A 20,275-nucleotide genomic window follows, 5' to 3' on the forward strand; every position below is an offset into this window, starting at 1 on the left:
TATATAACATGTCAGTGCACATTCCAATGAAACACAAAACAAGGCGAATGGACGAAATTGAGGACGGGAACTGGGCGATGAGCCGCTTTTCCCACAGAAATCGCCCTTTGAGTGAATTGTATTCCGCACTCCGTACCTTTATCCGGGGTGCAGCGGCCTCGGTCTCACTCATGGAATATGCGAAGAACGAAAGGGGGCTAATAAGTAAACAAAACAAGCCCAGCTAGCTCAGTGCCACTAACGCTCGTCATCATGGACTCCGACACCATCTTCCCAGGCCCCCACGCGGACTTTCGAGGCACCAGGTTCGAAGAACAAAGACAGCCTGGGACGAGGCGGACGAGGCGGACGAGACGAACGCGAGGGTGCGGCACAGTCGCGATCGCGCCGTTTCAGGTTTCTATTTAGTCCGAGTAGTTATAGTCCGTAGTGTTAGTGCAGTTCTCGTGGCTGTGTTCGTGCCTCCTCGTCCAGATCGATCTATCTGCACCCCGACTCGACTTTGATGCTAATGTACACTTCGCCAAAAGGTTTTCGGGAAGTTCTCTTTCCCACTCTTGGCAAGAAGAGATAAGGTAGTAGTAACATGGTTCGGGGCTGGATAGATAGATCATACTGATGTCGGACGACGAAGATGGGACGGTGGGGTTTAGCAGGAAAACAAAGGTAAGAAGAAGAAGAAGAAGAAGAAGAGAAAAAAAGAGATGGTGCGACGAGTCATGACAAGGGGCATTTTTTTCTTTCTTCTAAGATGGGAAGCAACATTCGAGGCGATTTTGGGGGTCGGATGATGACGATGATGACGACATTCCTAGAGAGACTCCTTCTCGGGATGTTCGAGCTAGACGGGGGGCATTGTGAATGTCCCCGGCAGAGGCCGAGCTCGGGATGAGGTTTGGGTAAGCGCATTGTTGCTCGATAAAAACGATGGCGGTGGGGCAGTGCATCACATAGAGAACAAGAAGGGTGGAGGAAGCAGAAAGAAAGGAAAAAAAAAAAAAGTTGGAAAATCGGGCAAAGACGGCCCATCGGGGCGTCAAGAGTTCGATTCGAGCAGGCTCTATCGACGGACACTCTGTGTCCGGAGATCCAGCGCATTGAACATCCCCTCGTCCTTTCTCTTGTTGTCTTCCAACCACCCGGTTGCGGGGCAATCATCACCGAAGCAACCATCACATTCACCCATGACACTCATCCCTTCATTCTCATTAGTTATCCTCCACCGTTATCACCCCTTTCCCACCAGGTCATCTTGGCCAGAGCCGAGCCGGTTTTCCCAATCCAAAATACATGATCCTCCCTCCTCCCACATGGTCCCCAAAGCAAATCAGCCCCGGCCCATTCCTTCCCCGCTAATGTAAGCCACCAGAGTATAACATATGATACAATCGAAAAGGCCAAGGTATCTATCCAAATCCGCGCCCTAGGCCCCTCGCTCAATGTATGCAATAACCAAAAAAACGCCTAACCCAGCAAGGCCAGTGGAATCTAATTTTTGTAAGCAGTCCTGTATCCCGCTTGCATGAACTCCAAGAAAATAGAGAAGCCAGATCCAGGGTGAATAGAAAACAAGAAAAAAAAAGGTGAAAAGGATGGAGCTGGAAACTAGGGTTGGTCAAAACCGCCCAATAGTCTCCACCATCCAGCCCAGCTCGGTGACCAGATCCTCCAGCCCGGCATCCGGGATTGGGCTCGTAAGCAGCAGGGGGCCAGATACCGCGTCGGCAGCAGTAGACGATGCCAACCGTTCGTCGTTCGAGGAGACGGGTGGGATATTGGCGGTGGTGGTGGTGGCATCGCTGGTGCCGGTGCCGGTGCCGGTGCCGCCGGTACCACCGACCGCTGCGACCAGCTTGCCCGCATCCGTGCCCGCCGTGCGCGGGAGCGAGTACGTCGACAGGGTGGCGGCGATGTTTCGCGCGACAAGGGGGCTCTTGGGATGACCAACAGGGCCAGCAGTAGAGGAGGCGAGGGCGCCGTCGCGGCCTTTCTCGGTCATGTCCATGTCCATGTCCACGTCGAGGTCGTCCTCATCCTCCTCTTCCGCTTCGGAGAGGCAGAAGCCGGGCGGGGAGCCGGAGTCGGGGGAGTCCGGGAAGGGCTGGCAGGCGAAGGCCGAGAGAGGGAACTCGCCGGGGTGGGGCACGTAGGCTCGGGCGGTCGAGATGGTCGGCAGGAGCGGTGGCTGGCGTGTTGGCGCGGATGGAACTGCCGTGTGCGAGTTCTGGGGTCCGGGCGGCACAGCCTCCTCCTTTTTCTTGTTCAGAGTTGAGATGTTGGACCCCGCAGGGGAGACAGACCGCGGCGGGGGAGGTGATAGGCCGGTGAACGGCATGGTTTCCGAGACGGCCGAGGTGGCAAAGTTGTCGTCGTCCTCGTTCTCTTCGGCAATGTCCTCCGGGATGTCGATCGCCGGCCGGCTGTTGTCCTCGTGTTCGGCCTCCGCGGGAGCGGCGTCGTCCACCAGAAATCTGCGCAGCGACTCTGGTGACATGTCCCTTGACCGGTTCCCCTCCGACCTGAGGCTCCTCTCGTCTTCGGCCTGCGGAGCCTGAGTGATGACATCCCTAAGCGAGGATGAGCTCGGCTTGCGGCTGAAGAGCTTCCGAGCTGCCGAGAAGTGCCAGCGCGAGCTTGGTGAAGGTGACCTGGACGGGCGTCTTTGCTGCTGCATCCAGAGGGGCGCAGACCCCAGCCGGCGGACCGGGTCCAGAGGCGTCGGCGCTGGCCGCGGGGTTACGAACTTGCTCGTCGGGTCCATCGTCTTGAAGTCGGCCTCGTTCAGCGAGGTCATGGACGCGCTCCGCTTCCGGCCTGATTGTTCGACGGGGATGTAGAGCGTGTTGACGGTCTGGCCAGGAAGATATGGGCAGGTATTTGTTGATGGCTGCGATGGATCGTGTGTCTCGCAGGCTCCGTCCAGTTCATACTGTGTGTCTCAGTCAGCGATGAATTTGGTTTGTTGCGTTTGTCTTGTGAGAGTGAACGAGCGAGACTGCGAGACTCACGTAATAATAGTATGTGTGGCCCATCTTGAGCCCTCCGTTCCGCTTTGGGACGCTGCCGGCGTCACCTTCGCAAGTGATGTCCTTGAAGGAATAGCAACCTTTCCATTGGCCGCGGTCTCGTCGGCTGTCGCGTTCCATTGTATAGCCCCTAGTGAAGTTGTCCCAGGATCCAATCAAGTTGACGGTTTTAACCGAAGGGGGTGTTCGCCTGAAATGCGTTAGTGTCTCCGAACGAGGGAGCAATGAGACATAACAGTGCCATCGAGATACGAAAGGGGATCCGATGAGAGCAACCTCTCGACAGTTCGAGCAGCCGACTCAAAATGTTTAAGATTCCAGGGAGACGGCATGTGACCGCGAGGGAAACGTACAATTAATTTTTACACGCGAGCAAGAGAGTGACAGTTGACTGGTGTATGCTTGCTTTTGAGAGAGACAAAGAGTGACCGAATACAACAGCCAGAAAAACAAGAAACAGATATGGAGACAACGAACGCAGGACCCAGATTGAGCAACGAACGTGCGGCCGGGGGAACCAAGAGAAGGGATGAGAGAGAGAGAGAGGGAGAGAGGGAGATAGAGATAGAGAAAGGGAGCGAGATCAAGCTTTCTAAAAGGAACTCACAGCATGAAGGTATAGAGAGTCGTGTTGGGATCCATGTCGAACGGTTTACCTGGGCTCGGCGCGCCTCAGCGGGCCCAGTTCCTTCCTGGAAGGCGCAGCAACTTTGTCTTATTATAAAGTGGGACGGCAAGGCGTGTCGCTGCCTTGAGCGAACTGCAAAACGGCGGCAGTACCCGAACGCGAACCTGGTGGCGGGAAGGAACAAGGGCAGCGTCCAACGTGGCAGCCCTTTTTTTCCGGCTGAAACTGCCGCGTCTCGGCCAATGGGAATGTCAACAAGGCACTCGGGAGCGCCGTGGTGTAGCGCCGTCACAGAGACGGCTCGCCCAGTTGAGTGGTCGGCGCTTAAGCCACGCAAGCGACCGGCAGCAGAGGTCGCAGAGGTAGAGCGTTTCGAATTGGTGGCGCCACCCCCTCCCCCCACACACAAAAAAAGACCCAGCCAGGGTTCGGTAGTGTAGGTTGGTTGCGGCGTCGTCGACGAAGACAGGGAAGGAATTCACCCAACTCAGTGCTGTGCCGCAATTGATGGGGTCGACTTGTCCAGAGACGTGGTGGGACACTATGACGCAGCAGACATGGCCGAGTGGGTGGGTTTGGCGCAACTTTTCAAAGAAATCTCGAAACCTACACTAACCATCGCGAGAAGTCGCGTGGTGGGCACTGATGGTGCCCCCCACTTCCCCCGGGATTTGTCATGACGAGCATTATTTCCCCCCATCCAAAGCCCTCCGATCCCCCTCGGTTGAACCAGGGCTCTACACGCCCAGCAGGGTTCGGGGGCCGCCAAGCGATACAAACACTAGCACACCAGAGAGAGAGAAAAGGAACATGGGGGGTGGCCGTGCCTTGCAGCGCCCGGCCGCGTGCGGCCATGCCGATTCGCACCCTGCGAGGATTGAACAGTACGGAGTAACATACTGCAGGTACGGATCCGTAGGTATGAACACTTTTGCTGCGCACTTGCGCGGCACAGTGAATGCCCTGGCAGGCGCCAAGTGCTCTCCCTCCCCCGCGTTGTCAATCAGAAACAGCGCCATTTCTAGGGACGACCACGGCAAGTTCCATACACTAGTTATTCGGAGGTGACCTCTTTCAATTCTTTGTGAGCCAATCGAGCCGCTGGCAGGACGAGGTCCAGAGGCCTGAGGGGAATAGTGTAGGACCTCGGGTTGGATGCAGCCGCCCCGATTGATCGACTGCACCATCTCCTCGATCGCCCGCGCCCGGCCCGCATGGTTGCAAGTGGTTGCCAGGGACACCCCCGGCCCCGGGCCCTGGGTGAGATGAGCGAGGCATGACGGCGGCCCAGTCCCCAGCCATCGATCCTCCAGTCAGCCGCTCGATATCCGTCATGCCGCTCGATTGTCGCGACAGGGGCCCAACAATGCACGCCTTCGGGCCCTTGCAGCCCCGTACAACATTCTGCGCACTTAAGGACAGAGCAAAGGGGGGGGGGGGGGAGAGAGAGAGAGAGACTAGAGTCCATGACGGAGTGCTGCGTGCCGCATTGTATGTACCCCGTACGGAGGTACATACATACATGCACTAATTACTTCCGTAAAAGTCATCCTTATTGAGTCTCTGTGTGTGCATGTGTGTGTGTGTGGGCTCGCGTGCAGGACGACGATTGGCTTGCGAATGGCTTTCCAGAAAGGAGAGCTAGACAGGCCGATTGCGCGCTGGCGCATGAATGTCTCGAAGTGGTTGCAAGCAGTAACCTCAGCTGGATGAACCTTGAGGGAACTACCACCAATTAGTGACTTCGTAGTTTAATTATCCACGTGTTTTCCGGATATTCGTTCCAAGTTCAGCTGTCAAATCTCGACCGGCAAGTGTATGGCTGCTTCCTTCTTCCTATCGCAATTGCCCGTCTAGGGCTGAGAAATAGCTGAGGGGGGCTTCTTGTCTCCGAAACAGAGATGGGGTGATCGCATTCTCGACATGGTGGAGGGGTTTCGAGAATGAGAGATGGCGGCTCCATCTTCCAGGGGCACAAAGGCGAGATTCCAGTGCGAACCGCCCACCTCCGGCGATCCTGATTGGCCAATTGCAAGATTCGAGGTCGCAAACGCTTTGTGCTGCGTACTGCGTGTAAACTCGGGCTTGGAACAATCATGGAATCCTGCCTTGTTTCTTGCAATCCTGGACCACGCTGTCCGACTATGCTACGACGAGCCAAAACATGCAGGCGCTCAAACAGTCGCACAGTACGGATCACCAGATGCGGATTGCATTTTTGTGTACTTGTAGTTTGTGTACACGGAGACATACCAAAGATTGAATATTTTGAGGGCCAAATGACGCCTCGGCCACCCGGGGCTGAGGATCGATTTCGGTAAATCTTGCACCTTCTTCTCGTCATGTCAGCTGTCGTTTTCTGTCCCAATCAGCGCCTGCCGTAAGGCTAGTGTAGTGTAGTAGTATGCCCCCCCTCCCCCCCCCCCCCTCCTTTTTTTTTCGCCGAAATGGTCTCACCCATGCGAAGCTGATTGCGAATGTATCTGTCTTGCCGGCTTCATCTTGCCGCTTTGGGAATTTCAGCTTGCTGAGAATGATACAACTAATGGGTGGGCTCAGTCAGAAACTCGCTGATGGCCCTATCCGGAATGACCTCGTCTTAGGCTCATGCAAAGTCGCCGCAATGGAGCGCTGGGCTGCGAGGATGCGGCCTGCTTCCAGCTCGAGTCAAGGAACGATCACAATTTCATCTCGGACTTTTCGCCCGGGTTGTCCATCTTCACCCTCTTTCCGATATATTAGCGGCACACGGCCGATAAAGCTTTTGCTTCTTGCGGGCTGCGGCCGCAGTTGTTGGGCGAGCATTCGTTTCCATCCGTGAAATACCTTGATTACCTACCTAGGCTGGCTACACTCCCCAACTAGGCATTTACCTATCTCGCAAGCAATTGCTATTTAGGGACACAAAAATGATGGCTGCTTATTCTGTAATTTCTGTGTACGGAACAACCTCATGGCGAATTGTCTCGCTCCTCTTTATCGATCCCTGTCGTCCCAACGGAGCGTTCGAATACTCGTTCGAGAAGCCCACGCCCTTCCCCCAAAATCGAGAAGAGGGAAAGAAAGATGGCGGCTGAGCTGCAACATCTTTGGTGTCTGTCTTTTAGGTCAGCGCTTCCCACTGACTCCGCCAAATTCCAATCTTTTCAGGGTACGTGTCCCGTCATGATGCCATAACTAATAATCAGCTTGCCGCCACCGCTGCTCTAGTTTTTGCTGCTGCTCTCTTTGACAGCATACGCGGTCTTGGCTGGTCGTTTCGGGGCCGCGTTTGATTTCGAGCCTAGCGGCGACGGCTCGGATGGCACTGGCAGCTGAACCACATTCCTCATTTCCGTTACCGGCCTGTGCCAGAGGTGAGCTCGCAAGTTGTGTTCAAAGATGGCGAGCATGTTTTGGTTGTACTGGTTTCGCGTGGGGTTAGCATCTGACGGAGATATTACTTGACGGATATTACTTGATTCAATTCTTTTGGAGTTTTCTCCCTTGTTTCTTGTTCAACAAACAAAAGAAAGAAGAAAAGCATCGCTTAATTAATTACCTTGCTGTGGAAAGCAGATACGTGGGGCGTGATGACGAGATTCGGCACGTCCCAGAGGGGACTCGCCGCGTCCAGGGGCTCCTGGTCGGCCACGTCGATGGCCGCCCCGGCCAGGTGCCCGCTCCTGAGGCGCTCGACCAGGGCGCGCTCGTCCAGCAGCGGCCCGCGCGCGACGTTGAGCACGACGGCGCCCCGGGGCAGCGCCGCCAGCTCGGCCCCGCCGATCAGCTCGCGCGTCTCCGGCGTGAGCGGGGCGGCCAGGACGAGGACGTCCTGGTCGCGGAGGAACTCGCGCAGGCCGTGCTTTCCGTCGTCGTCGTCGTCGTCGCCGCCGCCGCCGCCGCCACCTCTTGCTTCGGCTTTTCCATCTCCCCCTCGTCGGAGGAGAGGAAGGACCGTCACCTCGCCTAGCCGCGAGTAGCCACAGGGGGAGGATGACGACGACGACAGGGGCGGGCCGGTCGTGTTGACGGCGGTGACCTTCCTGGCGCCCAGGGCGAGGAAGCGCTCGGCGACGTGCCGGCCGATGGAGCCGAAGCCGACGATGCCGATGGACAGCTGGCTGATGGTCCGGAAGCCCGTCAGCGCCCGAGGCGCCCACTCGTGCCCGGCCTGGTTCCGGAGCGCGGCGCCCATGCGGCGAGTCAGGAACATGGTGTTCATCAGCACCCACTCGGCGACGGCCTCGGAGCCGGAGCCCGTGCTCGAGGTCACGCAGAGGCCGCGATGGTGGTGGGTGTTGTACGGGTGCGCCGCGAGCAGGTCGAGCCCCGAGGAGCCGAGGTGGACCCATTCGAGCCGCGGGAGGCTGTACTCGGGCGGCGGCAGCTCGGCCGCCGAGAGGTAGATGGTGGTCTTGTCGAGCACGTACTTGGGGATCCGCGGCCACTCGTCTCTGTAGTAGGAGTGGATCTCGAGCCCCGGGAACTCTGCCTTCAAGTGGTCCAGCTCATCGCCGAGGAGACCCAGGAAGCCGGAGCGCCTCCGGGTGGTCAAGATGACCGGGTACGACGGCTCCCAAAGCCTTGCCGGCGTGACGTTGGGCGGGAGCGGGGCCCGGCCGGACTTCCACTCGTCGACGTGCCGGCGCCAGTGGGCGGCCAGCTCGGTGATGTCGGCCTCCCACTGGGGTTGCCGGCCGGGACACACCGGGCAGCGGATCGGCCTGGTCCGCCAGTCGTGCCTGTGGGCGTCGGCATCCACCTCGATCCGCCCGGTCCGTTCGATCTCCTCGATGACCCTGTCCAAGGCGACGAACATGTTGGAGAAGTTGACCTTCCAGTGCCGGGCGTGGAACATCTTGTCGGTGCTGAGGGAGCAGTCGTGCACGTGGCAGTGGAGGGGGAAGAGGCTGGGTATCGTGTGGAAGCCGACCCGAAACATCGGGATCCTCCCGGGATCGACCCGCATCATGCGCTCGATCTCCCTGTGCGCTTGGTCGCGGAATCGATACAGCAGCGGAAGGTGTTTGGTCTTCAAGCAGGCCATTTCTTTGATGGACGTGTCTCGCGGCATGAGGATGACGTGGTCGGGTGACTGCATCAAACGGCGTTGATCCTCGAGTGTCAGTGAAGCCGGATGTGAGAAGGCGAAGAAGAAAAGAAGTGTAGGCGAGCAGGTTGCGTACCTTTGCGTTCGCATCGTCGAGCACAACCATCTCCCGATCGAAATACCGCACGTTAGTGTACTTCTCCGGGTGGTGGCATATGTCATAGAGGGGAGACGCTTCTTGGTTGCCGGCGTATTCCCTCGAGTCTCGAGGGTCTACTCGGACTGCGGTTTCCGTCAAGGTCGGGTCGTAAGGTCGGACCATTGCGTAATCGCGTCTGGGGCTGCGATTTCGAACACCATGAATGTGGTCTGGGAAATACAGAGGCTCCAAGTATGAGAAAGCAATGATTATATGTAAATGTACATGCCCAGGTTGGAGGCCGTGTCTAGAATGATGCCCTGTAGCTTAATTAACAAAAACCCGAGTGGACGAGGCAGGGTTTGCTTCGTCGGCCAGAAACCTCGTCGCGGCCCTTCCCCCATTTTTCAAATCCCAGGCCAGAATCAAAGATGACATTGCGCCGCCATGGCCTCGACCCGCCTGCCATACCACCGAAGCCGTGGTCCAAATCTTTGAAAGTCGGACGTCGGGTAGGACGACCGGTCCGGTCCGGTCGCAGGATGAAAGGCCAATACGCCAACTTCCGACTCGGAATTGATTTAATAAGCAGAGAAGGCCCAGGAACATCTGCTGTTCTCACTAACACCACGGGGCCGAGGTCTCGGCCCCGTCAGCGTGCGACACGAAGCATTCGTCTGTACGGCCGCGTAATTAGTAATTAATTATCATGCAGCCCTCCTCAAAGTTCAACCTCAAAAGCGGCCCTCTGGAGGCCGTTTTGAGTCACAACCAAGCAACATAACACCGCGACGAGAGATGACACGGCGATTTTCCTCGATCTCTTTGGCGCACCAAAAGAAAGAATTACTCATTGGGTATTCGACGGAGGGTGCGTTGTAGTTCAAGGGCTGATTTCCAAAGCAGGAAGGTGTGCTGAGAACATTATCAAGCACCAATCCAGTATTCATTCTATCCCTCACTTAAGGTAAATGAAGGTAAAGAAAAGAGAGAAGAGTGGAAAATCCGTCTGGGAACAGAGATGAAATGTCCTACCGATCGTAGCATGGAAACATGTTTACACCTGCCGCACAGCATTTTTTCGAGGATAATTATTATTAATTACCACCACCACCCTCAGCCGTCCTGGGCCATGACCACCACACGCGGCAGGCCACGAATTTTCAAAGAAAACAGAATAGGGTCAGAGAGAAAGAACACGAGGCAAGGCAAGAAGAAGAATAGTATTATCATTAAGTAATTATTGATGGTTTGAGCATTAGTGCCGCTTGGGTGCAAAAAAGTAAGCGAGCATTAGTCACCTCCCACCCGCCCTGCGAGGCTCCTTTCACTTGGTCATGACCTGATTACTCCTCCCATCCCAATATACAGGTTAGGAGATGCAGCCGTACATCATCGTCATCTCCCCGGTTTTCATCCTGACACTGAGGTGCCCATATGTACGTGGCGTTCTTGATGTCTTTTCGTCTTTCGCAATGCCGAGATGGAGAACTGCTTTCCAGCCCCCAGTTGCGCTCGGGTCTCGTCGAGGGGAAGGGGGTAAAACGGGGTCGAAGAAGGAGAGGAGTAAGTGTGTGATGTTGCAAACCGAAGAAAGCCAACGCAACGCAGAACGCCCCGCCCCCTTCTCCCCTGCTCGATACCTGACCTCGTTTCGCCGATGTTTCTGTCAAAACCAGTCTCGGTAGCGTATCTAAAATCAGCTCTCGTCTGTCGTGTCTTCCCAAGACAGAGAACACTATACAGGATGGGGGCCCTTCCGTGACTCACATCCGGCCCAGCCAAGTGGCACCGAACGGCTCCCCGAATCTTGAACAGAGAGACGAATCCAAATTACTTGGCATCACTCTTCGCTTCAGCCTTGTCGTTTACTCGCTTGCTGACACCCGTTCCTGCCTGCTTCTTCAAGGCTTTACCCGCAGCAGCGGCCCGAGCCCGCTCGTACTTGAGCGTCGTATCTCCCTTCCACATGGTTCCCAGCAACCGGTCCCAGATGGTAAAGAACGGCTGCGAGAAGTTGGTCTTGATGCCCCAGCTCTGGTGGTGAATGTCGTGGTATGCCGCGTTATTGCTCGTGATGCGCTGAAGGGGGTCCCACGGCAGGGCGTAACCGCAATGGTCATCGACCGTCTTCAGGGCGCCGAACACGAAGAATACCATCCCGCTGCGTGGGGTGAGCCTCGCAACCTTGTACGCGATGCCCGCGCCTAGCGTGTCGAGCACGAAGCCCTCGACCGGGTGGTTGTAGAGCGCGCCGTAGGCATAGGGGACGTAGAGGCGGTGGTGGCGGGCGTGCCAGTGGGCTGGAGCAGGGAGCGGTCAGTTTGATCCCATCCTTAATGTTGAGAGAGAGAAAGGTGAAAGCGGGTCAACGTACTGTACATCCACTTATTCACATGCATTGCGCGGTGCCAGAAGTACTGCCAGGTGTCGAGGACGCAAGTGGCAACCCAGAACTGAAACGCGGGAATGATTACCCAGTAAATGGCCTTGGCGAGCAACAGCTCCCACATGGCGAACGCGGGAACCGCGGTCCCGGTAACGTCGTCAAGCGTCGTCGTGAGGAACGGGTAGTGCCCGCCCGCCAGAGCGCCCGCGATAAATGGGTGGGACGCAGCCATGTTCTTAGAGATGGCAGCGGCGTTGAGCCCGAGTGCCGCCAGGATCGTCGGCAGCGCGCGCTGGGCCAGCCGGATCCGCGTGGCCCAGACCGCGACTTCGTAATCCTCCATCCCCGTCATTTGCCGCGGCTCTGTCATCGAGAGAACCGCGGACGAGGTCATCTGGATAATCTGCTCGATAATGACATCCCGGGCCACTTCGTAGCGTGACGCCAAGTTGCGTTGGGTAATCTCCTCGGGCGTGTGCAGCCGGTATTGCGGAAACAGGTCGTTGATATCGATAACGTGGAAGATCAGAGACACGATCCAGTAGGCGACGTGTGGTATGATGGTCGACAACCAAAAGTCGGATATGAAGGGCAGGAGATCGGGCATTGGCCGAACCTCGTAGACCGGAAGCGGCGGCAGATCGGACGCGATCGTTGCGTTCGCCATCATGAGGTTGGGAAACCGGCGTCGGCGGCGGTCGACCCAGGGCGGGTATTTGCTGGCTGCAAAAACGACAAAGAGGCTTGTTGCCTTGCGACAGCGTCAGGGGTCGGTCGATCGTGCAGGAATGAATGATCGCCAGGGTACAAAAAACAGTGAAAGAGCGTCGTGAAGGTGCTGGCTAGAGAAAAAGACGATCGGCAGTGGGGAAGACGCAGGTCCCTGATGAATGAAATGGCCCCGGATGGCGCAAGTCTGCTGCACGGCCCAGAAATTCAATTTCCCGTCCTGGGTGCTCTTCTCAAAAGGGTCGGGCCACTCATCGGACCACCCTTCGGCGAATCCGGCTTCCGCGGATCAGGAACGCGCGAGCGAATGGAGAGCTTGCCACAATATCGTCCAACTCTGAGTCCTGTATTAGCTGCTGACTTCACGACGGGGACTAGGCAGATGATGATGGTAGAGATATACGGTCATTCGAGTCAAATACGCCGACTATGGTATACGCTTCGCGCACCTCTCAAGGCCCAGAGTAGGCAGAAAGCTTCGTTTCATAGGCTATGGGCTCAACCCTCTCGGGGTATGGTCTATACCATCTGCGAGGGACTTACAACTCTACTTGTAAGTACCAGCCCCAGCCACACCTCTATTGCGCGTGCACCCTGAATTGTAGGCAATATAGTGGGAAGGAGCGCCGCAGGAGACCGAGTGTGGCATCCAATGACTGGTGAGATAAATCTGGAGGGTTAGCCTTCCTTCACTCTTCAATGTACTACGTACATCTCAGAGGCTCACTCCATTGAAGCTTCTTCGCTTCAATGAGGCAGCCTACCCCTACTGGGTTTCTCTCCTTTAGGTCTTGGCAGGAACGACCGGCAGCTGCGGAAAGTTTGCGGCCCTCGGCGTACCCGCCCCACCAAGGATCAACGCGCCGGGTTAGGGTTAGATCTGATAAGCCAAGCAGCACCAGGCTTGGAACAGTTCAATTCCTGCATCTGTACGTACTCCGTACCGTGGCTAATAACTAACGTTAACTCAAGGATGCAAAATTCGCGTTAGAGCGACTGTACGGCGCACACATGTAGCGAGCACAACCCTTTTCAGACACCCTGTGCCCTTGCCACTTCGTAAAGGTCCAGCTATCTCCAATTCAGACAATGGTGAACAAGAGGAAAAATAGCAGTGGCATGAAGACAGTCACGAACATTACATTGCTACACCACGATCGCTTGACTTGAGCTGCTACGACGGATAGATAGCCTGGGCGCCACGGATTTGTGTGGTCTTTGCCCTGGCTCGATTCCAGTTTCGTGCGGGCGTTTGGTGAGTCTGGGCGGGGCGCACAGTTTGCCTACTCCGTAACTTCCCCCCCCATTGCTTTGCAGTGTGAATCGGTGCCCCGCCTACCCCTCCCTGCTCATCCCTCTTTGGCCCCCCGCTCAATTTTTTTCCAGCCCACCTGCTCTTGCGGCCGCCTCGTCCAAGTCGATCTTTGCCCTATCACCAGATCAGACAGACCAGATATTCAAGATGATTATTTACAAGGTAGGTCAGAAGATTCCTCCGAAAAGCGGGCGACAAGCTACCGGCAACAAAGCCGCCGGAAACCGTGTGTATCTCAAAACAAGCTCGACTGACGCGAGATTCGCGGCTAGGACATCATTTCCGGCGACGAGCTCTTCTCGGACTCGTTCGACGTCAAGGAAGTTGACGGCGTCGTCTATGAGGTTGATGGCGCCTTTATCACCGTCAAGAAGGGCGCCGATGTCGGTGCGTACGACCCGGTCCTAGGCTCACGGCCTTGCGACCCGCGTGGGGAGGTGGTCGAAACAACTGTCGACAGGTAGCTAATACGGCTGGTGTTGGTCAGACATTGGTGCCAACCCTAGCGCCGAGGAGCAGGACGAGGGTGTCGAGGACGGCGAAGAGAGGGTTATCAACGTTGTCCACTCTCACCTTCTCCAGTCGACCTCGTTCGACAAGAAGTCATACTTGACCCACCTGAAGGGTAAACGGCATTCCTCGATGGGTTTGCCAGAATACTGCTAACCGGGACGCGCGCCGTAGGCTACATGAAGGCGGTCAAGACCAAGCTCCAAGAGGCCGGCAAGTCGGAGGAGGAGGTCAAGGACTTCGAGTCCAAGGCCAGCGCTTATGCCAAGAAGATCGTTGCCAACTTCAAGGACTACGAGTTCTTCACCGGAGAGTCCATGAACATCGACGGCATGTAAGTACCCTTCTTCCATCCTTGCCCGTATAGCTGGCGATACTAAATCTCGGCAGGGTCGTTCTCCTCAACTACCGCGAGGACGGTACCACGCCGTATTTCACCTACTGGAAGCACGGCCTCAAGGAGGAGAAGGTGTAAGGGATTGGCAAAGTCCTTGTTTACCTACCATCCGCCCCCTAAAAACCTCGGTGCTCCGCCTCTTTGCCCATGCCAGAAACACTACGGTTTGCGCGGTGGAATCGCAGCGGGAGCCATCACGAGTCTTCCGCACAGGTGCCGCGCCAATTGAAGGCTTGGTGGCCTTGGCCCAACGAGAAGAGACAATACGAAATTCTCCCCCGCCCGCTCTTTCTCTCTCTATCCCTTCCCAGTTGATGTGGCAGTGCTGCATGTGACCGACGACATGCCATATTATAGTCGTAGCCCTGACCACCAATCACTGTATCCATCCGCTGTAGAATCCTTCCCCTCCCCCAGAAACTCAAAATTGCGGTTTGGTCGCCAGAGGAATGGGCGGCGGTTCATCGTCTTGGCCACCACCCCCAATCCCCCGCTTATTATGGTCCAGTTCCCGTCCCTGTTCCTGCCTCTGTCCCGGGGCGCCAAACCCCGGTATCTGAATATCCTTCTTTTTCGGCGGCGGCGGAGGCGGCGGCGGTTTCTTCTTCCCCGCTATGGCCGCGAGGCCGGCAGGACCGCCTCCTCCGGCAGCCGCCGCCGCTCCACCCCCAAACTGCTGCTGCTGCAGGGCCCCGACCGCCCTCGAGGCCCCAGCGATCTGCTCCCCGTGCCGCTCAGCATTGTCGGCGGCGGTTCTGAGCTGGCCGAAGCGGGATTGCAGCTCGCTCATGTGCGACGGTTGCGGCCGCGGCGGTTTCGGGGGGCTGGCAGTGGCGGGTGCCTGGGTGGGCGCTGCTGGTGCTGTTGACGATGAGGTGTTTGGGTAGGAAGGGGTAATGCCGAGGCCGGGAACGGAGATCCCGGCTGCCCCGAGGCGGTTTACGGCTGACTGGTTGAGGTAACCCTGGGCTGGGCCCGTGGTTGGCGATGGAGCTTGTGGCCGGGCTGGAAGGGCTGGGGATGGTGTTGATGATGATGATGTGGTTGTTGCTGAGGCCTGTGGCTTTGGCGGTAGTGGCGGAGACGGAGTTGCTGGGGATGCAGTGCCTGACCGTGGGGGTAGGCGTGGAGGGAGACTCGGGGGTGCTTTAGCCCCTCCGCCTCCTGGTGCTGGAGGTGGTGCTGGTGGTGAGCGCCCGTCTGCCCCGTCTTTCCGCGTCGGAGGCGGGGGGAGATGTGCTGTGGAGAGACCGGTCGTGTCGAGACGCCACGGGTTGGGCTGCGACGGCGGTTCCTCTGACGCGGGCTCCGGCGCTGCCGGTGTTCGTGGGGGCACCGCCGGGCCGGTCTGAGAAGCGGGTGATGATGAGGAGGTTGCCGGGCTAGTTGCTCCGATGACGACGTTGGAGTTCCTCTTGGGCGGCGGGCCGAAGCTTGCCGGGTCACGAAGTGAGTTTAGGGGCGTTGCGACATGATAGCTGCGGCGAGTGTTCTGTTGTGTTTCTCAGTCAATAAACTTGCAACTGGCAGGGATGATTCATGACAACAGCTGGGAACCTACATCGTCACCACGACCAATGAGACTCTTCTAAGCACGAAATTAGTACAAGAACCTTGAACAAGCCATCAGAGGTAGGTACCGTACCACTTGCCCTTTGAGCGTCGTGCCATCTTTTTCGGGGTGCCACCCTTTTTTGAGTATCTCCTTGTAATTTGACATGTCAAAAGCAAGATATCGCTCTCTGAAGTCGCTAGCACCTAACGGACCTGAAAAGAACCGCCTCTGAACTGACCAAGATTGACGGTGGTAACTGCCTCGGCGGCTTTTGAGCAAGCCGAGCGAAGTATTGATGGGCGGTGGATGGCGACAAGGAGACAAGGGTCAATTGAAAGACGGCCTAACCTGGTCGGGTTACATTTATTTTCTGGGGCTACTTTTTCACTCGTCACACTGTGGGTCACCGATACGATCGCTGCTATCACTGCTCGTCCAACTCGTGGCTTATTCGCTCTGGGTGAATAGTCGAGGTAGCAAGCGTCCGGTCGTTGATTTCCGTCATTCATCGTTCTCCCTTTCGGCGAACTCGCGATAGCATTGCGATGGGGTGTACATGGTTTCCTTGCCTAGCATCCGCAGCCGGTTCTGCATGACCAGCCCGACCGCGCCTTCCTCGTCTTGCCGCCACTTTGCACGCCCCCAGTCAAGGTCGGACTCGTCGTCGCGGCGGAACCGGCTCTGGCCGAAATCGATCATGAAGAGGCGGTACTCTCCTGACGGCCCACCATCCGCGTCGCCACTGTGGCTCCCGCGCCGAGGTCTTACCATGAAGTTGTTGGGTTGTACGTCCTTGTTTAGCACGCCGTAGTCTCCCAGCGCCCGCGCGATCTTCACGGCTTGGTCGACGATGGCCTGCCAGCTCTCTGGCGGTGCGCGAAAGCTGAGCTCTGACAGGGTAAAGCCATTGGCGATGTATTCTAGCAGGATCCCCTTGACTTGGAAGTGTTCCCGGCAGTGATCCTCGAGCTCCGGGGGTGCCATGTCCGAATCAACGGCCGCGACGAGACGCGGCGCCAAAGGCTCTCCCCTGCAGTTTTCCCCGAGCCGTCCGTATAGACGCTCGTTTCGGAGCGATACATGGCCCGCGATTGGTAGGCCAGAAAGCCTCGTTTTGGCCGGCGTCCCAGCCGTCCTTCGTCTCGACTCGAAAATGGCTCTCGTCCCACGTATATACGAAGTCGAGGATGATGAAGATGGGGGAATTCTGTCAATCCACCCGTAGGACACCGAGGAAGCAGAAAGGGAGACCCAGCGTATGAGTCCCGCTCTCAAAGGCTTCGGTCGGGAGTAAACCGGAAGGAGGACCCAGCATCGGTGCCTACCGTACCTCTCATGCCATTGTAATACACACCAGTCGAAAAAGGATACGAGCACAGCAGGCAGCCAATCAACGCGAAGGTGGTTGCGAGAAATGAGACGAATGTTGGTGAGTCTGATGGAGGATGGAGCCTTACTTCGAAGGCACCTACCCAGCAAAGAAGGTTCGAGTCATCCCTCCAAGAGAGCAGGTAGTATGCAAACAGCCGAGCAAGAGACACAAGCGGAGATTTTTTTTTTTTTTTTTTTTTTTTTTTTTTTTTTTTTTTGCTCCCTCGGCGAGTGCGGCGAGTGAGATAAGTCATTGCACTCAACGAAGGTCCCGTCACGGCTCGGCTTACTACTTAGCCAATACCGCGGCCAGTCCTGGAGGCCTCGAGCCTGCCTTATGGGCACAATGTGTCAAAGAAGGTGCGATTAGTAGTTCAAAGGCGATGTGGCCCTGGGCGTGGACGAGAACAGTAGCAGCTCGAGCGCTGCGCTGCAGAACATAAAGGGGGAAGTCATCCCCCAGAAGCCCCACGCTGAAGATTCCACCTCTCGATATCCGCGCGGCGGTGTCTTGGAGAGCGGATGGCTCTCACCAATTCTTCACGTACACCACGGTCTACGCCTCCGGTGACGGGCTATGCAGGCCTCTGCAACGAACAGGGCAAGAAACACATCGCCAAAGGATTCATTAACCATCCAAACGAAAAAGCGGACGGCGGGCAGCTGGACGCGGGCGAAACGGCGGCACCGAAATCTACGGGAACTGCAACTCCTCCGCGGGGGGCCGGGGGGGGAAGGGGGGGAAGTGTCATTTGAAGATCATGCTCGCCTCGCCGTCTTCGGGCCCCTACATGGTCCGATTCTCGGAAACATTCCAAAATCATGAGCGACTCTGCTTTGTAGAACAGCCAAGAGCCCGCCGCTGATAAGGTTGCGGAGGACGTGCAGGCAAAAGGGTGCGATGAGATCATTGGGCCAAGCTTGCGAGGTATTGCGCTCTCGGGTATTATTTATGGATCTGTCTGCTTCGTCCAAAGTGAAGCGGGCCAAAGATGAAACGGCCAAAAAGCATCACGCCAGCCACTCTATAATATGCTTCCCCTATCTACTCCAGGGCTGACCAGTCCCGGCTCCTCCGCCAGCCCGACGGCCCTCAGCAAGCCCGCGCTCTCCTCTCCCTCCTCTTCCCTCTCCCCATGCTCCCTCGCCAGGCCCAGGTGCGCTCCGCCGCGACCCGCACCCACGCCGCCGTCCCCCACGCCGGCCGTCCCGCTCGTCCGCCTGGTCTCCTCGGCCCCGTTGAGGACGTACCAGACGTCCTTCTTGGTGAGCAGCCCCTGCAGCACGCCGCGGTCCACAAACAGCACGTAGCGCAGTCCGAGCTTCTGGAAGTAGCTCACGGCCAGCTGCAGCCGGCACCCGCTCGGCAGCGTCAGCGGGGTCTGGTCCATCCACGGCCGCAGGTCCAGCGTCGTGCGGGGGTCCGCCATGGGCTGATGCGCGAAGAAGGCCTCCGTCTCCGGGGGCAGCGAGCGCGGCGGGCGGGTGGCCGCGTGCAGGGTGTAGGCCAGCTCGGCGCGGGAGATGTAGCCGAGCAGGATGGCGTCGCGCGGGTCCGAGACGACGGGAAACCCGCGGTAGGGGTGCGCGTCGAGGATGGACGACAGGGAGGCGATGGTGTGGCCCGTGGCCGTGAGCACGACGAGGTCCTCGACCCGGGTCATGATCTGGGACGCCGGGATGTCCGGGATCGGCGTCGTCTCCTCCGACAGGTCGAGGAAGGGGTACTCGTCGAAGTGGATCCACGACTCGTAGATGCCTCGCCGCGAGAAGGCGTCGCCGACCCATTTGGAGACCATGACGGCGATCATGATGGGGAGCACGTACGTGAGCGCGCCGGTAAGCTCGAACATGATGACCACGATGGAGACGGTCAAGCGGGTGACGCCGGCCAGCGCGGCGGCAGCACCGATGATGGCGTAGGTGCCCGGGGTGATGCAGGGGATGTCGGGCTCGCAGGAGTGGAAGGCGATGAATTTGGGGTGATTGGTTTGCCAGATCTCCATGATGATGCCGACGGCGCGCCCCGTGAGAGCGCCGATGGCCATGGACGGCAGGATGATGCCGGCGGGAATCTGCAGGCCGAATGTGACGGCCGCGAGGCCAAAGCTTAGGATCGCGGCGAGGAGCAGCAGGAGAATGTTGGCGGCGGAAGCGGCGCCGGTCTTGCATAGCCCGAATTGGTCATCAAGCATCTCGGAACATTGGGAGAAGAGATCCGACACCAGCTCGGAGTTCTGTGACCGCATATAGCGGTTGGGGTAGTTGATGAGGGCAGTGAGGATGGCTACGATGACGACCTGTGCTACAGGCCCGGGCAGCCACGGGGTGGACTTCCTCCACCTCGCAACCGCCATGTTTGCCTTTATGAACAGCCCGCCGTAGACGCCTCCGAGGACGCCCAGCAGTACGAATGGGACGAGCTCGAAGCCGTGCCAGTTGGAAGTGTACGTCACCTGGTACAAGACAAGCTTCCCGGACCGGAAGGGGTCAAATGCCTGCAGCACCATGGCGGCCGTCATGGCACACACAAAGCTTTGCCACATCGTCTTGTCGGGGAAGTAGTAGGAGAGTTGCTGCTTAAATCAGCACGTGCACGTGCGGTAACCGGAGATGTTTGAATAACACCATCTCACCTCGAGAGAGAACAAGACGCCGCCGATGGGCGAGCCAAAGGCGACGGAGATGCCAGAAGCCGCAGCCGCGGACAGCACCTCTCGCTTCCGCGCTGTCGGGGTTAGTCAACCGTGTCTCGTCCCACCATCCGTCACAACGGGCGAGCGAAACGAACTCACCTTCATTATTGTTAATGCTGGGAAACAGCTTGGTAAAGATGTTGGCACAGCAACAAGCGACGTGCACCAACGGTCCCTCCTTTCCTAGCCACATGCCAGATGCCACAGCCAGAACCTTTTGACAGGTCAGTATCCAGCCCCAGGTAGAGCAATTTTGGAAAAGAAGAAAACCGCAAAACCTACCAAACCCAGCGACTTGGTGATCAAGGTCCATACCCCTAGGAACTTCCTGATCACGAACCCCCCCAGCACCGTCTTGATCTCCGGTATCCCGCTGTGTCTCGCGTAGATGCCATACTCCTTGACCAAGACCGCCGACGAGAGGGCAAAGGTGACCTGCTTTACGTAAGCCTCTCCGACCTCCACCATAGTTTGCGAAATACGAAAAA

At 57.5% G+C, this 20,275-nt stretch overlaps 7 protein-coding genes across 7 annotated transcripts in view; 1 reads left to right on the forward strand and 6 right to left on the reverse strand.

The window, feature by feature from the left end:
• Positions 1-1,615: 1,615 nt before the first annotated feature.
• Positions 1,616-3,146, reverse strand: P884DRAFT_296108 (uncharacterized protein; the record flags this gene model as incomplete). Its single annotated transcript, XM_069444388.1, has 2 exons — positions 1,616-2,929; positions 3,009-3,146. The coding sequence occupies 2 exons, from the start codon at positions 3,144-3,146 to the stop codon at positions 1,616-1,618; spliced, it is 1,452 nt and encodes a 483-aa protein (XP_069302026.1).
• A 3,521-nt stretch (positions 3,147-6,667) lies between these two features.
• Positions 6,668-9,088, reverse strand: P884DRAFT_305591 (uncharacterized protein). The gene is made up of 3 exons (XM_069445093.1): positions 8,823-9,088; positions 7,196-8,731; positions 6,668-7,058 (listed from the first exon to the last, which is right to left on the reverse strand). The coding sequence occupies exons 1-3, from the start codon at positions 9,006-9,008 to the stop codon at positions 6,861-6,863; spliced, it is 1,920 nt and encodes a 639-aa protein (XP_069302027.1). The 5' UTR covers positions 9,009-9,088; the 3' UTR covers positions 6,668-6,860.
• Positions 9,089-10,658: 1,570 nt separating this feature from the next.
• Positions 10,659-11,884, reverse strand: P884DRAFT_274300 (fatty acid hydroxylase superfamily-domain-containing protein; the record flags this gene model as incomplete). The annotated part of the gene is made up of 2 exons (XM_069442701.1): positions 10,659-11,128; positions 11,203-11,884. 2 exons carry the CDS (start codon positions 11,882-11,884, stop codon positions 10,659-10,661), a joined length of 1,152 nt encoding a protein of 383 aa, XP_069302028.1.
• A 1,054-nt stretch (positions 11,885-12,938) lies between these two features.
• On the forward strand, positions 12,939-14,449 carry P884DRAFT_253989 (Mss4-like protein). The gene is made up of 5 exons (XM_069440854.1): positions 12,939-13,420; positions 13,531-13,645; positions 13,746-13,883; positions 13,943-14,102; positions 14,159-14,449. Exons 1-5 carry the CDS (start codon positions 13,406-13,408, stop codon positions 14,241-14,243), a joined length of 513 nt encoding a protein of 170 aa, XP_069302029.1. The 5' UTR covers positions 12,939-13,405; the 3' UTR covers positions 14,244-14,449.
• On the reverse strand, positions 14,450-15,885 carry P884DRAFT_215426 (uncharacterized protein; the record flags this gene model as incomplete). The annotated part of the gene is made up of 3 exons (XM_069439262.1): positions 14,450-15,657; positions 15,727-15,753; positions 15,811-15,885. The coding sequence occupies 3 exons, from the start codon at positions 15,883-15,885 to the stop codon at positions 14,587-14,589; spliced, it is 1,173 nt and encodes a 390-aa protein (XP_069302030.1). The 3' UTR covers positions 14,450-14,586.
• A 336-nt stretch (positions 15,886-16,221) lies between these two features.
• On the reverse strand, positions 16,222-16,704 carry P884DRAFT_296113 (uncharacterized protein; the record flags this gene model as incomplete). Its single annotated transcript, XM_069444389.1, has 1 exon — positions 16,222-16,704. The coding sequence occupies one exon, from the start codon at positions 16,702-16,704 to the stop codon at positions 16,222-16,224; it is 483 nt and encodes a 160-aa protein (XP_069302031.1).
• Positions 16,705-18,116: 1,412 nt separating this feature from the next.
• Positions 18,117-20,275, reverse strand: part of P884DRAFT_274302 (chloride channel) — a gene marked incomplete at both ends in the record, with an annotated part of 3,229 nt that continues 1,070 nt past the window's right edge. Inside the window, 4 exons of the mRNA XM_069442702.1 lie at positions 18,117-19,667; positions 19,728-19,819; positions 19,887-20,001; positions 20,070-20,222. Of these exons, the coding sequence (XP_069302032.1) occupies positions 18,117-19,667; positions 19,728-19,819; positions 19,887-20,001; positions 20,070-20,222 (1,911 nt within the window). The remainder of the gene's footprint in view (positions 19,668-19,727; positions 19,820-19,886; positions 20,002-20,069; positions 20,223-20,275) is intronic.

This window comes from Thermothelomyces heterothallicus (assembly GCF_042370625.1).
Source record: "Thermothelomyces heterothallicus CBS 202.75 unplaced genomic scaffold P884_scaffold_1, whole genome shotgun sequence".
Classification (NCBI taxonomy): domain Eukaryota; kingdom Fungi; phylum Ascomycota; class Sordariomycetes; order Sordariales; family Chaetomiaceae; genus Thermothelomyces; species Thermothelomyces heterothallicus.

Coding starts and splice junctions, on each gene's coding strand:
- P884DRAFT_305591 (XM_069445093.1), bottom strand. CDS start 9,008: ATGGTCCGACCTTACGACCCGACCTTGACGGAAACCGCAGTCCGAGTA. Junction 8,732..8,822: donor TCGACGATGCGAACGCAAAG/GTACGCAACCTG, acceptor CGTTTGATGCAG/TCACCCGACCACGTCATCCT. Junction 7,059..7,195: donor TATCTGCTTTCCACAGCAAG/GTAATTAATTAA, acceptor ACGCGAAACCAG/TACAACCAAAACATGCTCGC.
- P884DRAFT_253989 (XM_069440854.1), top strand. Junction 13,646..13,745: donor CAAGAAGGGCGCCGATGTCG/GTGCGTACGACC, acceptor GGTGTTGGTCAG/ACATTGGTGCCAACCCTAGC. Junction 14,103..14,158: donor TCCATGAACATCGACGGCAT/GTAAGTACCCTT, acceptor AAATCTCGGCAG/GGTCGTTCTCCTCAACTACC.